This window comes from Procambarus clarkii, chromosome 11, assembly GCF_040958095.1.
Source record: "Procambarus clarkii isolate CNS0578487 chromosome 11, FALCON_Pclarkii_2.0, whole genome shotgun sequence".
Classification (NCBI taxonomy): domain Eukaryota; kingdom Metazoa; phylum Arthropoda; class Malacostraca; order Decapoda; family Cambaridae; genus Procambarus; species Procambarus clarkii.
The window spans coordinates 47,099,144-47,114,931 of record NC_091160.1 but is presented as its reverse complement, the minus strand read 5'-3'; the positions used below and the strand labels follow the sequence as shown (position 1 = coordinate 47,114,931).

The 15,788-nt window shown below is 40.7% G+C and overlaps 1 protein-coding gene across 4 annotated transcripts in view; it reads left to right on the top strand.

The window, feature by feature from the left end:
* LOC123758423 (uncharacterized) overlaps window positions 1–15,788 on the top strand; it is a 188,117-nt gene that overhangs the window by 79,100 nt on the left and 93,229 nt on the right. For 3 of the 4 annotated variants that reach the window (XM_069322812.1, XM_045742828.2, XM_045742819.2), the window contains exons 3-5: window positions 5,484–5,655; window positions 6,359–6,569; window positions 8,981–9,182. Coding sequence is in view for 1 of the 4 variants with exons in the window: in XM_069322811.1 (XP_069178912.1) it covers window positions 10,143–12,362 (2,220 nt within the window). In the remaining 3 variants the exon portion in view is untranslated. Of the gene's footprint in view, window positions 1–5,483; window positions 5,656–6,358; window positions 6,570–8,980; window positions 13,139–15,788 lie in introns of those variants that run through there. The other variant, XM_069322811.1, reaches the window with a different exon arrangement.

Below are 15,788 nucleotides of genomic sequence, written 5' to 3'. Positions count from 1 at the left end.
ATGCAGATCCTGTTCTATGGTTCGCCCTTCATGTCAATATACCCCACAGTATCATGCAAATTCAAGATAAGGCTTACTACACCTAAATATCCAACTTGGTCTTTGTAAGGAATCTTGACCCCCCTTGTATGCTTGACCCCACTGGGGTAATCATAGGTAGGGGGTCCCTATTGCCGACGTCATGTCACGTGACACCCCCCCCCCCCCCCGGACAAATAAGGAAAATTTCACCTGATTGGCCCATGACCCGGGACAGAAAGAGAATTTTTCTACTTGGCTCCTGATTGGTAAAAAAAATCGCGCCCCGTTCTCTCCGCTCACCTCTGACCATTACAGAAAATGGAGCTGTGCCAATGGCTCCCTATACAATTCAGTCATAGCATCATTAAAGTACTCCAAAAACTTCTATATTCGCTTTCAACTGTGTTTTTTTGTTTTAATCTATTGAACATTCACCCTCTGATTCATTCATAAGTAGGGGGCCCCCCAAATTGATACTGTAGTACTCTGGTAACACCCCGGGCCAAATCGTGAATTTTTGCTCATTCTATTAAATACTTCAAAAACGTTTATATGCCTTTCACCAGTGTATTTTTTGGTTTTAATCTATTGAACATTCATCCTCTGTACCTTTCATAAGTAGGGACCCCCTTCTTGATGCCTAGCTTAGACTCATCATAAACATAAGCGACATATCGAGAAAAAACAAGTTAGGATAGGGCAAGAGTTGCTCAGGTACACCCTGGGTGGTGGGCCCCGGGGACCCCTGGGGAGAATGGACCACCACCCCACACCGCCAGCAAGCCAGGTGCGCGCCGACCGTGCCCTAACCTAACCGCTTAAAATCAGTTGTTGGTCGAATCCGCCCCTAGGACCCGAGTCGGCATGGAAGTGCCCAACCATTTCTGAAAAATTTATTCCCCATGTGTCTCCTTTTACACTACTTAACCCAACCCAGCCTAATATAACATAACCCAGCCCAACCTAATATTACCTAACCCAACCCAACCTAATATTGCCTAACCCAACCCAACCTAATATTACCTAACCCAACCCAGCCTAATAATACCTAACCCAGCCCAACCTAATATTACTTAACCCAGCCCAACCTAATATTACCTAACCCAACCCAACCTAATATAACCTAACCCAACCCAACCTAATATAACCTAACCCAACCCAACCTAATATAACCTAACCCAACCTAACCTAATATACCCTAACCCATCCCAACCTAATATAACCTAACCCAACCCAACCTAATATAACCTAACCCAACCCTACCTAATATAACCTAACCCATCCCAACCTGATTGATTGTTGCCGCCAAAGGCAGCTAGTTTATTGTGAACCCAATACCCATCCTGTGAGCGGTAGCGCAAAAGTATTACAGAGGGCACAAAAGGTCTTTATCAGACCTCATCTTAGATTATTATATAAACAATTTCATGTATCCTTCACACCTTATAGTTACAATGTCAGCTAGTTAGAGAAAGTGCTATTACAGGAGCTACATATTTACAGTAAGTCATCATACATTAATGGTAGGTCTTATCTCTAATACATAATAGTTTGACCAATGGGGATATTACAGAGTCATAGGGGAGCTCCTGTTTATTATTAGTCCTCACAATACACTACTTGTTTCTGAATCTCATATGTCGTTCATCTACTGGAAGCGAAATATGGATACAGTGCAAGGATTTCAGGTAATTTATCCATGGTAATAAGATAGGTTGCCATATCATACAGAGTGAGCTTAGATTTATCTCTAAAAGGCTCAATTTTACTTCAATCCACGATATAGTGTTCGAGTGTGTATCTTTGTCCACACACTTTACACTTTACTTCATCTAGATCCCTATACAAGCCGAACTGCCAGAGATACTTGTAGCCAAGTCTTATACGAGCTGTGACAACATCTGTTAGTCTACTGACTTTGTTATTTGCCCCATACACATGTTTTACTTCACACATTTCATTGTGATGAACAATGGACCTGCTAGTTCCAGTTTGCACTGTTCTACTTTCTTCAAATTCATCCAGGAGTTCTCGTCTAATGATACTTTTAAGGGACCTATTTGATAACTCAAGATTCCGTTCAATACTGTCTTTATTTACTGCAGCCTTAGCAAGGGCGTCAACTTTGTCATGTTCCTGCATGCCAATGTGAGAAGCACAACATTTTTATATTTACCCTCTTGCTAAGTATTCTTATATATCTACGTCTAGCTTCCAAGACAAGCACGTTATTACTTGATTGCAAACTGTTTATTGCTCGTAGTGAGGAAAGGGAGTCGGAAATAATTAAGCTGTCTACTTCAGTGTTGTCAATAATTTCGAGTGCTACCAGTACCGCTACCAACTCGGCTTGCATTGTGGACGCCTAGTTACTAATTCGGATATTTCTTTGAATTGTGCTGCCATCGGGATGATGAGCAATAACAGCACTTCCTGCCCTCCCTGTAGCTGTATTGAGTGATCCGTCAGTGTATATGGTCTGTGCAATGTTGTTTTCAGCTTGTATATTGTGAATGATAGTGAATAAAAAACATGACCTAATAAAAAACATGACCTTGAGAAGAAGTATAGGTTAGGAATTGTCTCCAAAGAATTCTCAAAGAATTACTCATTATTGCTATCTAAGATAATTAGACGAGCCAAAACTAAATACTACGAAGATAAATTTACCCAAATAAAGAGCAACATTAAACAAACTTAGAGAACAATTTCACAAATATTGGGATCAAAGAAGTCTATAATTAACAAACCAACACTCCTGTCTAATAACGATGGTCAGCTTTCAGCCTCGGATTCTGCTATTGAGTTCAATAGGTTCTTCTCTTCCATTGGTTCATCCCTTGCTAATGATATTCCATCTTCCAGTACTGACATTAAAGACTATCTTACAGGTAACTATCCACAGTCTCTGTACCTAAAGCCTATTAATTCCACTGACGTCAATGAGATAATCCTTTCCCTTAAAACCAAGTCTGGTGCCCTTGAGGAGATACCAACTTTAATCTACAAAAAAGCCTCCAGATCTTTAGCCCCTGCTATTGCTTTGCTCTTCAACAAGTCACTTGAACTCCAAACCTTTCCAGATATTCTAAAAAAAGCGAGAGTAACGCCTGTCCACAAATGTGGTGATCTCACAGATGTTAACAACTACAGACCTATATAAATCCTGCCAAACTTGTCAAAAATTTTTGAAAAACTAATCTATAAGCAGCTTTACTCATATCTAGCCAAACTCAATATACTTAGCCCTTGCCAATATGGCTTCAGGCCCAAAAAAAGCACTAACGATGCACTTATTAGTATGCTTAACTCGATTCATACAGCTCTTGATCAAAATGAGTTCCCTGTTGGGTTATTTATGCTTTATTATTAATTTTTAATATTTTAATATTTTAATATTTATTATTAATATTAATATTAATATTATTAATTTTATTTATGTTATTATTAATGCCCGAAACGCTTTGCGTAATAGTGGCTTTAGGCATTGTATGTACTAGCTCTACCTATAAGTTAAACAATCCTTGTAATTATTTATTGTATGTATGTACCTTACCTAAATAAAATTGTATTGTATTGTATTTGTGGACCTGCGTAAAGCTTTCGATACTGTCAACCACCAAAACCTTCTTCTTAAATTACATCATTATGGTGTCAGAGGACACTCCCTACAATACCTCAAATCCTACCTTACTGACAGGCTCCAATGTGTTTCTGTGAATAATACAATTTCTCCCACACTACCCATCAACATTGGTGTTCCCCAGGGCAGCATACTTGGCCCTCTCCTCTTTCTCATCTACATTAATGACCTTCCAAATGCCTCCCAACACCTCAAACCAATTCTATTTGCTGATGACACAACCTTCATTTACTCCAGTCCTGATCCCCTTGCTCTAAATGCCACAGTAAATACTGAGCTAAATAAAGTCCATCTTTGGCTAACTGCCAACAAACTCACCCTTAACATTGACAAAACTTTCTATATTCTGTTTGGCAATAAATCCTCTAATCAAATAAATCTCAAAATAAACAATACCCAAATTTGTAACAAATTAGATGGCAAATTCCTTGGCATTCTCAATGACCAAAAGCTGAATTTCCAGGGACACATTCTAAACATATCAAAAAAAGTTTCAAAAACTGTGGGCATTCTTTCTAAGATCAGATATTATGTACCACGCCCTGCCCTGGTGACTTTCTATTACTCCCTTATCTATCCATATCTAAACTATGGTATTTGTGCTTGGGGCTCTACTACCCAAAATCACTTACGTCCTCTAATTACTCAACACAAAGCTGCTATTAGGACAATATCCAATTCTGGCCCCAGACATCACTCGGTACCCCTACTCAAATCTCTGAATATGTTAGACATTAAGTCACTGCACATTCTCTCATGTGTATTATACATATATAAAACGCTAAACTATAATGCCAATCCTGATCTCAAAAGCTTCATAGAAGGTTGTAACAGAACCCATGAGCACTACACCAGAAATAAATACAGTTTTGATATTCCTAGAGTACGACTTAATCAAACCAGAAATGCTCTACAAATCAAGGGGCCCAGAATGTGGAATGACCTTCCCAACCATGTTAAAGACTGTACCTCTCTCAACCAGTTTAAGTTAAAAACGAAGCTATACCTAATAAATTCCATGTAACCCACCTTACCCCCCTGTTGTCAACCCATGTATATTTTTTGTTTTTTTTGTTTTTCAAATCAACGCTGTTTGAATGTAATTTTCTGTAATAATTTGTAATTGTATTTGTGCTGCTTTTTCAACAATGTTCCCCCCTCTTTTACCTCTATTTTTTATATGTACTCATCACATCTTTTCTTTTTACCCATTAGTTTTAAGCTGTAGTCATTAATGTTTTTCCTGCCCGAAACGCTTTGCGTAATAGTGGCTTTAGGCATTGTATGTACTAGCTCTATCTATAAAGCCAACAAACTTTGTAAATCTCTTTATGTATGTACCTTACCTAAATAAAGATTATTATTATTATTATTATTAATGTGTTCTATGGTGCTTAATTTAGCAGCAAGCTGAGCATGAGGGTTGTTTGTGATTAGTTTCTTGGTGGGATATGCAGGGGTCAGGATGTCAAAAGGTACTATCTGCCAGGCCAATTTAATATAACCTAACCAGCCCAACCTAATATAACCTAACCCAACCCAACCTAACGCTAGAATGACCCTCAGGTAAGTAATCTAAAAATATATACGACTTTAACAAAGCTTAGTGTACTCGTCTTGTGTACTATTCAAGTTCAAATATGTTTATTGAGACATGAAAAAAATACATCTCAAAGGGATAGAGTAGCTTAGGCTATTTCTACCCCCGTGTGTACTATATAACCATGCCACAGGAGGATGCAAATAGCCTAAGCTGTATTCTGGCCTTTTGGGAGATATCTCAGTAAACTTGGACTTGACCATGCCCCTCCTCCCTCAGGTGGTGTCCTGCATCCCCGGCAACATTGATGTGGGGGCGATGTACGACCTGGTGCTAGGGGCGTCCAGGGGCAAGCCCCATAGGGTGAAGGCCAGCTTACTGCACGTTGCCATACATCATAAAGCATGCCACTGCGCTAAGCTTCTCCTCCACTTGGGCGCCCCCACTGAAGGTGAGTCCGTGTACCCAAGGGCCACCATATCTCTCTTCTAAGGTTCTTGACGAGGACAGGAAGCCGGAGGCTTGTCAAAGGTTCCCCCATTTGTTCTGATGATTTTATCGAGGTGGATTTTGAAATTCAGTAGGGTTTTGTCATTTACAGCTTCGGCGGGTACGAGGTAACGTAGTTTTATAGCCCTATGTGTAAAAAAAGCATCTGTTTTCTGTCCTACGTTGTGGCTTCTTGCTGCTTGTTGAGCTAATTAATAATTACGCGAATTATAATTATATACTACATTGTAAATATCTTCAAACTGAACATTAATTACCCTGTACTCAACAAAGTAAATTAAAGCTTACTTGAAGTGGGTACAAAAAATCACTTCAGAACCAGCTTCAAGTTCCCCGTAGCTTTTAAACTTGGTTTGAATCCTACACACACCCATAGCTTGATTTAACATTGAGAATTACTGTGATTTATGGGAAGGAAAAGCTATATAACTTTCCTAACAGGAATCAGGACATTCTGAGGGTAAAGTGATTCGCAGCAATCAGAAGTTGTATGATTCTGTGCCCACCTGTGTAAAATAAAAAATAGCAATCACCACCATTATTATCATCTATATCAACTTGTCAGTCACTATCATCACCATCTTCGTTAGACAATTTAAACATCAGCATCGTATAGTTATTAATTGTAAGTGGATGTGTGGTAGCCCCAGAGAGCCAGCTTGGTGACCGGGCGCTTCACACAGCGGTGAGGCTTGGTCACTATGACCTGGTGATGATGATGCTGGAGTATGGTGCCTCTCCCACCTCCCTCAACGCCTCCCTCGACACTCCTCTCCACCTTGCCGCAGAAAAGGGCCTCGTTCATGTGGTCAGGCACTTGCTGGAGGCTGGATCTGACCCTGCAGCTAGGAACAGGTTAGTACTCGAAAGGACATTCGTGAATTATTTTCGTTTTCCATTAGATAATTGCCGAGGAGGATGTAGAACGCCCTAATGTAATATATTTTCAGCGTAATTAGCATGAATAGTCAAAGTCCAGCGATTAAACTTAGTTTGGCTGGCTAATAATTAATTGTAAATGTATTTGTAGCATAAAATATGATTATATTTTGTGTACTATTTGGATTTGTGAGTCTCTTGAGGGACCTGCAATAGAGGAAGGTAGAAATAGCCTAAGCTACTCTTATCATTTTGGGATGTACTTTATTATCAATTAATTTATTATATCTCGATGTGACACTATTCTCATTTCTCCCATTGTTCAATCTCTTTAGCGCTCTGAGACCTTCCTTAGGCCTATGAGTACCCAGGCGCCTACTGGAGAAATTCCCTACTCAGGAAATACCAAATATAACCATACTGGCCTAGCACTTTCTCCTGATAATGGAGAAAGTGCTTACCCTTACCTTACCATTCAGTTCTTGGTCAAACCAAACTGCATGAACTTGCATAACAAATTCTACTTCCTGATCGCCCATGCATCCACTTGGACTGATTGGCGCATTGACGACCTCGCTTCTGCAGTTCGTCGTTCGATGCCCGATTGTCCAGGTGCAGGTTGGGCACTGTTCCTTCACTCCATCCTCTTGTAATAATGATTCATTGTGTCTGGGGACAGGAAGCCAGAGTGTATTCATACACGGTAGACTTATATCGAGGTCCCCCCTCCCCAAGGTCGAATTACTGACCCCGCCCTGGATGCCACCCCACAACAAACTAACTAACTCCAAAGTACCTATTCACTGCTAGGTGAACAGACCATTAGGTGAAAGGAAATGGGGTCAACCATTTCTGTCCCGCCCGGGATTCGTACCCGGTATTCTCGATTGTGTGTCGAGAGCGAACCCGGCTGTACTACCAGAACCCATTTTATCCCAGATCCTTCCATGTCCTCATATCCCATCCATGTCCTCATATCCCATCCATGTCCTCATATCCCATCCATGTCCTCATATCCCATCCATGTCCTCATATCCCATCCATGTCCTCATATCCCATCCATGTCCTCATATCCCATCCATGTCCTCATATCCCATCCATGTCCTCATATCCCATCCATGTCCTCATATCCCATCCATGTCCTCATATCCCATCCATGTCCTCATATCCCATCCATGTCCTCATATCCCATCCATGTCCTCATATCCCATCCATGTCCTCATATCCCATCCATGTCCTCATATCCCATCCATGTCCTCATATCCCATCCATGTCCTCATATCCCATCCATGTCCTCATATCCCATCCATGTCCTCATATCCCATCCATGTCCTCATATCCCATCCATGTGCTATAGTCATACTGTTTAGTTTGACCAGACCACACACTAGAAGGTGAAGGGACGACGACGTTTCGGTCCGTCCTGGACCATTCTCAAGTCGATTGTGACGACACACTAGAAGGTGAAGGGACGACGACGTTTCGGTCCGTCCTGGACCATTCTCAAGTCGATTGTGACGACACACTAGAAGGTGAAGGGACGACGACGTTTCGGTCCGTCCTGGACCATTCTCAAGTCGATTGTGACGACACACTAGAAGGTGAAGGGACGACGACGTTTCGGTCCGTCCTGGACCATTCTCAAGTCGATTGTGACGACACACTAGAAGGTGAAGGGACGACGACGTTTCGGTCCGTCCTGGACCATTCTCAAGTCGATTGTGACGACACACTAGAAGGTGAAGGGACGACGACGTTTCGGTCCGTCCTGGACCATTCTCAAGTCGATTGTGACGACACACTAGAAGGTGAAGGGACGACGACGTTTCGGTCCGTCCTGGACCATTCTCAAGTCGATTGTGACGACACACTAGAAGGTGAAGGGACGACGACGTTTCGGTCCGTCCTGGACCATTCTCAAGTCGATTGTGACGACACACTAGAAGGTGAAGGGACGACGACGTTTCGGTCCGTCCTGGACCATTCTCAAGTCGATTGTGACGACACACTAGAAGGTGAAGGGACGACGACGTTTCGGTCCGTCCTGGACCATTCTCAAGTCGATTGTGACGACACACTAGAAGGTGAAGGGACGACGACGTTTCGGTCCGTCCTGGACCATTCTCAAGTCGATTGTGACGACACACTAGAAGGTGAAGGGACGACGACGTTTCGGTCCGTCCTGGACCATTCTCAAGTCGATTGTCTTGAGAATGGTCCAGGACGGACGGAAACGTCGTCGTCCCTTCACCTTCTAGTGTGTGGTCTGGTCAAATTACTTTAACCACGTTATTGTGACTCATCGCCTCCATACTGTTTAGTGTTTTCTCCTCATAATTATCACATTTCTCCTCCTATGTGGCCGTATAAGTACGTGTTGTCCGCAGATACCAGGAGACCCCGTGGGACGTGGCTACGCTGGCAGGATCACCCTCATCCATCGTGTGTGCCGATCTTATCCTCACCCAACACCTGCAACAACGAGACCTCATACACCTGCCCCGGTTATAAACACTGCCACTGTTGATATTCCATCTGATAGTACTGTAGCTGCGGGTGTCTACGTCTGGTATCCTAGCTGGTCATATAGTAAGTCAACTAATCTTCTTATTTGATCAACTGTTCCCTTGAGACAGGCAAGTCCCAGCTGCGTCTGGGTATTAGTGACAGGATGGACAACTAAGTGGGTTTAATTCCTATTGGTGGGTGTTATACATGCTGCTATGGCGTTATGTTCATTCACAATAAGAGTGACGCTGCCCAATGCTGTCCCTATGGCGGTATATTCACTCACAAGATGAATGACGCTGCCCAATGCTGTCCCTATGGCGGTATATTCACTCACAAGATGAATGACGCTGCCCAGTGAACTCGCTCTTCGGAGTAAAATTTAACAATTTAATTGTTAAGTGTTAGCATTCTAACTATCGGTAGCATCTTATTTGCTACCGATCTATCGGTAGCAGAGCATCTGGGGCTCTGTTATCATCCAAAGTTCCGATGCTCTAACTTTAGAAACAATACCTGGTAGTTCTTTAGCTGTTATCATTTCTGAGTTTACCTGAGAGGCACTAACACTAATTGTTGGGATTGAGTACTACAGATGTTGGAGGTAGCATGTTTGTAGCAGATGCTCTTTTGTTTATGATCTTGTTAATAATATTTGAAGGTAACCAGTCTGAAGAAGCTGCAGGTGAGGAAAACTGACTATATTCGGTGAAAGAAAAGGTATGATATGCATAAATAAATAAATAAATAAATAAATAAGTATGTTCAGTGAAGTCGCAAGTGGTGAATTTTGTAATTAATGGGAAGTTAGTTCCCTTGGAACTGGACACTGGTGCTGCAGTGTCAACGTTGTCTAGAGATTGGGCAGATACCTTGCAATTGAATGTAAAACCAGGTAAAAAATCTTTAAGTGCTTATGATAATGTACCGATTAAGGTCTATGGCAAGGTGTCGGCAAAAGTAGGTTATAATGGAAAAGAAATTAACCAGGATTTTTATGTAGTGGATTCACATAATCCTAGCCTATGTGGTAAGGATCTCATGGAAAAAGTGGGAATTTTCTTGGCGGGCCTAGATGAATTGTCAATAGTTAAAACAATTAAAAGTGCCAAACAAATGTTAGACAAATATTCAGTGGAGACAGATAAGCCAATTAATAGCATGGTGGCAAAAATTCACCTGAAAAGTGGGGCTTCACCTAAATTTTTCAAGGCAAGAACAGTGCTGTTTCATTACAAGCAATTGGTAGAATCAGCCCTGGAAAAGCATGTGGCAGAAGGCATCTTAGAGCCAATTACACATAGTGAGTGGGCAGCCCCAATTGTACCAGTGTTGAAGGCAGATCGGAAATCCTTGAGAATCTGTGCAGACTTCAAGGAACTGAACAACCGCATACACTGTGAGAAGTACCCTTTACCTAAGATAGATGAGTTGTTGTCAGTGGTCTGCAAGGGAGCAATTTTTTCTAAGATTGACCTGAAAGATGCTTACTTGCAAATTCCGGTAGAGGAGGAGAGCCAGAAATTGTTAGTGATTAATACCCACAAGGGGTTATTTAAGTATAAAAGACTTCCTTTTGCACTATCCTCGTCTCCAGCAATTTTTCAGAGATTCATGTCCCAGTTGTTAGTTAACATTGAAGGTGTGGCTAGTTTTTTAGATGACATTATTGTATGTGGGGAGAATGAGGAAGTGCATGATGCTAGATTAGAACACGTTTTGAATCTTTTGCAAAAGCACAATGTGAAGATTAATAAGGAAAAAACAACGTTGAAGACTAAGGGCATTGAATATCTGGGGTACCATATTTCAGGTAAGGGCTTTACTCCTTCTCACAAAAATGTAGCTGCTATAATAGATGCCCCAGCCCCAACATCAGTTGGGGAAGTACAGTCTTTTGTTGGGATGGTTACATATTTTTGTAAGTTCGTGAAGAACTTTTCAACAAAATTAGCACCCTTGTATGAATTGTTGAAAAAAGGGGCTAGATTTAAGTGGGCAGCAAGAGAGGAAAATGCATTCAGGAATATTAAGCAGGAATTGATCAATTCTCCAGTCCTCACTAATTTTACAGGTAGACTCCCGTTAAAACTGGAGGTAGATGCTTCCCCAGTAGGAGTGGGGTGTGTATTATTACAGGAAGTAGATGGTCAGGATAAAGTAGTATATTTTGCTAGCAAGAAATTATCTCCTGCGGAACAGAATTATTCTCAGTTAGATAAAGAAGCCTTAGCTTTGGTATATGCTGTAAGAAAACTGAGGTATTTTCTGCTGGGGAGGAAATTTCTTGCTAGAACAGATCATGAACCCCTGCTAGGATTGTTTGGCAGAGGTAAGCAGATTCCAGTTAATGACAATGCTAGAATTCAAAGATGGGCATTACTACTCTCTCAGTTTGAGTATGATTTAGAGTTTAAGCCAGGCAAGGATAATGTAGTAGCTGATGCATTAAGTAGATTGCCTGTGACAGAAGAATTAAATTCCAGTATTCCAGTGGAGTATGTTAACCTGGTGGAATCTATGTCTTTTGAGGATATTTCATTCCAGACTATTAGGAAGGCAACTGGTAGAGATCCTAAATTAAGTCTGTTGTTGAAAAATATCAAATATGGTTGGAATGATAATTTGTTATTGTCAGAGTATGCTGCAGTGAAGGCTGACCTTAGTATTCACCAGGATGTACTCTTGTATAGGAATAGAGTGGTGGTGCCTGGGGAACTGAGATGTAAGATTTTGGAACAGCTGCATGTAGGCCACAATGGCATAAATGCTATGAAAGCAGAAGCTAGAAGTTGGGTTTGGTGGCCAAAAATAGACCAGGATATTGCTGAGGTAACAAAAAATTGTCATATTTGCTTTAAGAATTATCAGAAACCCCAGGCCCCAGTACTTTCTTGGCCATGCACTGGAAAACCCTGGTCTAGACTTCATGTAGATTATGCGGGACCTATGGATAATAAATATTACCTAGTGGTGGTGGATTCATACACCAAATTTCTGGATGTGCATGTGTGTAATTCCACCACATCATCTGTAACTTGTGAATTACTAAGGAAAACATTTTGTAATTTTGGATTGCCAGACATAATTGTCTCAGACAATGCTCCTTATTTTGTTTCTGTGGAAATGGAGGATTTTTTTAGGAAAAATGGTATTAAACATGTAACACCTGCCCCCTATAATCCTTCTTCAAATGGTCTAGCAGAGAGCAGTGAGATCCTTGAAAGAAGGGTTAAAGCAGTTTACGGAAGGTACTATTAATACAAGACTTTGTAGATTTTTATATAATCAAAGGAAAACTGTTCATTCTACTACTGGTAAATCTTCTGAATTACTGTTTAATAGACACTTTAAAGTGCACATGGAAGCAGTAAAGACAGATCCCAATAAAGAGAAATCGGTAACTAGCTTGGTCAGTCAGTTGGCTCAGGGAGAGGAATTGTTGTTTAATGAGGGGGATGCAGTATATGCAAGGAATTTTGGAAGTGGAAAGCCCTGGGTGGAAGGGAAAATTAGGAAGGTCCTAGGCCGCAGGAACTTCACTGTGCAAGTGCAGAGTTTTGGGAACATTAATTGGAAAAGGCATGCCGATCAGCTCATGCCAAGGTTCACAGGGAATTTTGAAGATCCTTCAGGTGGGGGTGGGGCAACTAGTGATATCCATCCTTATAATGAAGGGATAGCAGCACCTGCAGGAGACCGGGAGGCAGAGCAAGGGGCAGTAGAGGGTAATGGGGATACAGTTAACCCTATGGACTCTACAAGGAGTAATTCAGAAGAATGTTTCCCAGAAGTAACAGGTCAGGACTTCCAGTTGAGAAAATCAGGAAGAGTCATACGACCGCCTGATAGACTTAACCTGTAGGGATAGAGTTTATTTAAAAGGGGAGGAATGTTGGGATTGAGTACTACTGATGTTGGAGGTAGCATGTTTGGAGCAGATGCTCTTTTGTTTATGATCTTGTTAATAATATTTCATGTACCTGATAATTGTTTTGTTGTTGTTACTGGCGGAGAATAAAAACCATGTGGACGAAGATTGTTTGTCTGACCAAAACCATAACACTAATGATCTCGACGAGGGCAGGAAGCCGGCGACTTGTCAAAGGTCTTTAAAAGTTAATAATTTTGGAACTTACGGCTTCGGCGAGTAGGCGGTTCCATGGATATATAACCCTGTGGGTTAAAAAAGCATCTCTTGTTCTCAGTCGAACATTGTAGCTTCTAATTCTAGTAGTACTCAAGCTAGCTGTTATCATTCTAAGAAATAGTACTCTGTAAGTATTCTAACATCTGGTATTGTAACTAGCTGGTGGTATTCCAAATGTTGATACTTACAGCTGATGTTATTGCTGGTTGATTAGCTGTTGGTACTCTGTCCTGTTGTATTTCTACTAGTAGTACTCAAGCTGCTGACATGGTGCTTCAGTTGTTTGTACTAAAGCTGAATTTATTAGTGATGTTGTAGTGTAGTACTATAGATACTGGTACTCTAGATACTGGTACTCTAGATACTGGTACTCTAGTTACTGGTACTCTAGATACTGGTACTCTAGATACTGGTACTCTAGATACTGGTACTCTAGTTACTGGTACTCTGATACTGGTACTCTAGTTACTAGTACTCTGATACTGGTACTCAAGTTACTAGTACTCTGATACTGGTACTCTAGTTACTAGTACTCTGATACTGGTACTCAAGTTACTAGTACTCTGATACTGGTACTCTAGTTACTAGTACTCTGATACTGGTACTCAAGTTACTAGTACTCTGATACTGGTACTCTAGTTACTAGTACTCTGATACTGGTACTCTAGTTACTAGTACTCTGATACTGGTACTCTAGTTACTAGTACTCTGATACTGGTACTCTAGTTACTAGTACTCTGATACTGGTACTCAAGTTACTAGTACTCTGATACTGGTACTCTAGTTACTAGTACTCTGATACTGCTACTCAAGTTACTAGTACTCTGATACTGGTACTCTAGTTACTAGTACTCTGATACTGGTACTCAAGTTACTAGTACTCTGATACTGGTACTCTAGTTACTAGTACTCTGATACTGGTACTCAAGTTACTAGTACTCTGATACTGGTACTCAAGTTACTAGTACTCTGATACTGGTACTCAAGTTACTAGTACTCTGATACTGGTACTCTAGTTACTAGTACTCTGATACTGGTACTCTAGTTACTAGTACTCTGATACTGCTACTCTAGTTACTAGTACTCTGATACTGGTACTCAAGTTACTAGTACTCTGATACTGGTACTCTAGTTACTAGTACTCTGATACTGGTACTCTAGTTACTAGTACTCTGATACTGCTACTCTAGTTACTAGTACTCTGATACTGGTACTCAAGTTACTAGTACTCTGATACTGGTACTCTAGTTACTAGTACTCTGATACTGCTACTCAAGTTACTAGTACTCTGATACTGGTACTCTAGTTACTAGTACTCTGATACTGGTACTCAAGTTACTAGTACTCTGATACTGGTACTCTAGTTACTAGTACTCTGATACTGGTACTCAAGTTACTAGTACTCTGATACTGGTACTCTAGTTACTAGTACTCTGATACTGGTACTCTAGTTACTAGTACTCTGATACTGGTACTCTACTTTCTAGTACTCTGATACTGGTACTCTAGTTACCAGTACTCTGATACTGGTACTCTAGTTACTAGTACTCTGATACTGGTACTCTAGTTACTAGTACTCTGATACTGGTACTCTAGTTACTAGTACTCTGATACTGGTACTCTAGTTACTAGTACTCTGATACTGGTACTCTAGTTACCAGTACTCTGATACTGGTACTCTAGTTACTAGTACTCTGATACTGGTACTCTAGTTACTAGTACTCTGATACTGGTACTCTAGTTACCAGTACTCTGATACTGGTACTCTAGTTACCAGTACTCTGATACTGGTACTCAGAACTCCGAACTGCAATACAAATGCTGACCTGAAACGTTTCCTAGAGAGCTGTAACAGAACAAATAAGTATCATCGAGAAACATGTATCTATATATTATTCCATGAGTATGACTTAACTAAAGCAGAAACGCCTTTCAAATTAATTCAAATTCAAATGTTTATTCGGGTAAAAGTACATACGTAGAAGATGAGTTACAAACATAATGTTGGATTTATAGATAGAGCCTAGTCCATACAATACCTAAAGCCACTAATACACACAGCGTTTCAGGGCAAGGTGTGGGGAAAAAATACTTAGATTAAAACTTAATACTAATTGAAATTAAAGTATTAATTGTGTTGATAGGGAGGGGGGACATGGCAGAAATCGGCAATTAAATAAGTTGGTCAACAAACAGTATTGCTTGAAAATAGCAAGACAATAGCAAGACATGGGTTGATATTTAGAGGGTAAGGTAGGTTATATGGAGTTTATTAGGTAGTACTTAGTTTTTTCTCTTAAACTGGTTGAGAAAGGTACAGCTTTTGACATGATTGGGAAGGTCATTCCACATTCCGGGTCCCCTTGATTTGTAGAGCATTTCTAGTTTTGTTAAGGCGCACTCCTGGAATATCATATAGATATTTGTTTCTAGTGTGGTGCTCATGGGTTCTGTTACAACCTTCTAGGAAGCGTTTAAGGTCAGGATTGACATTACAGTTCAGCGTTTTATATATATATATAATACACATGAGAGGA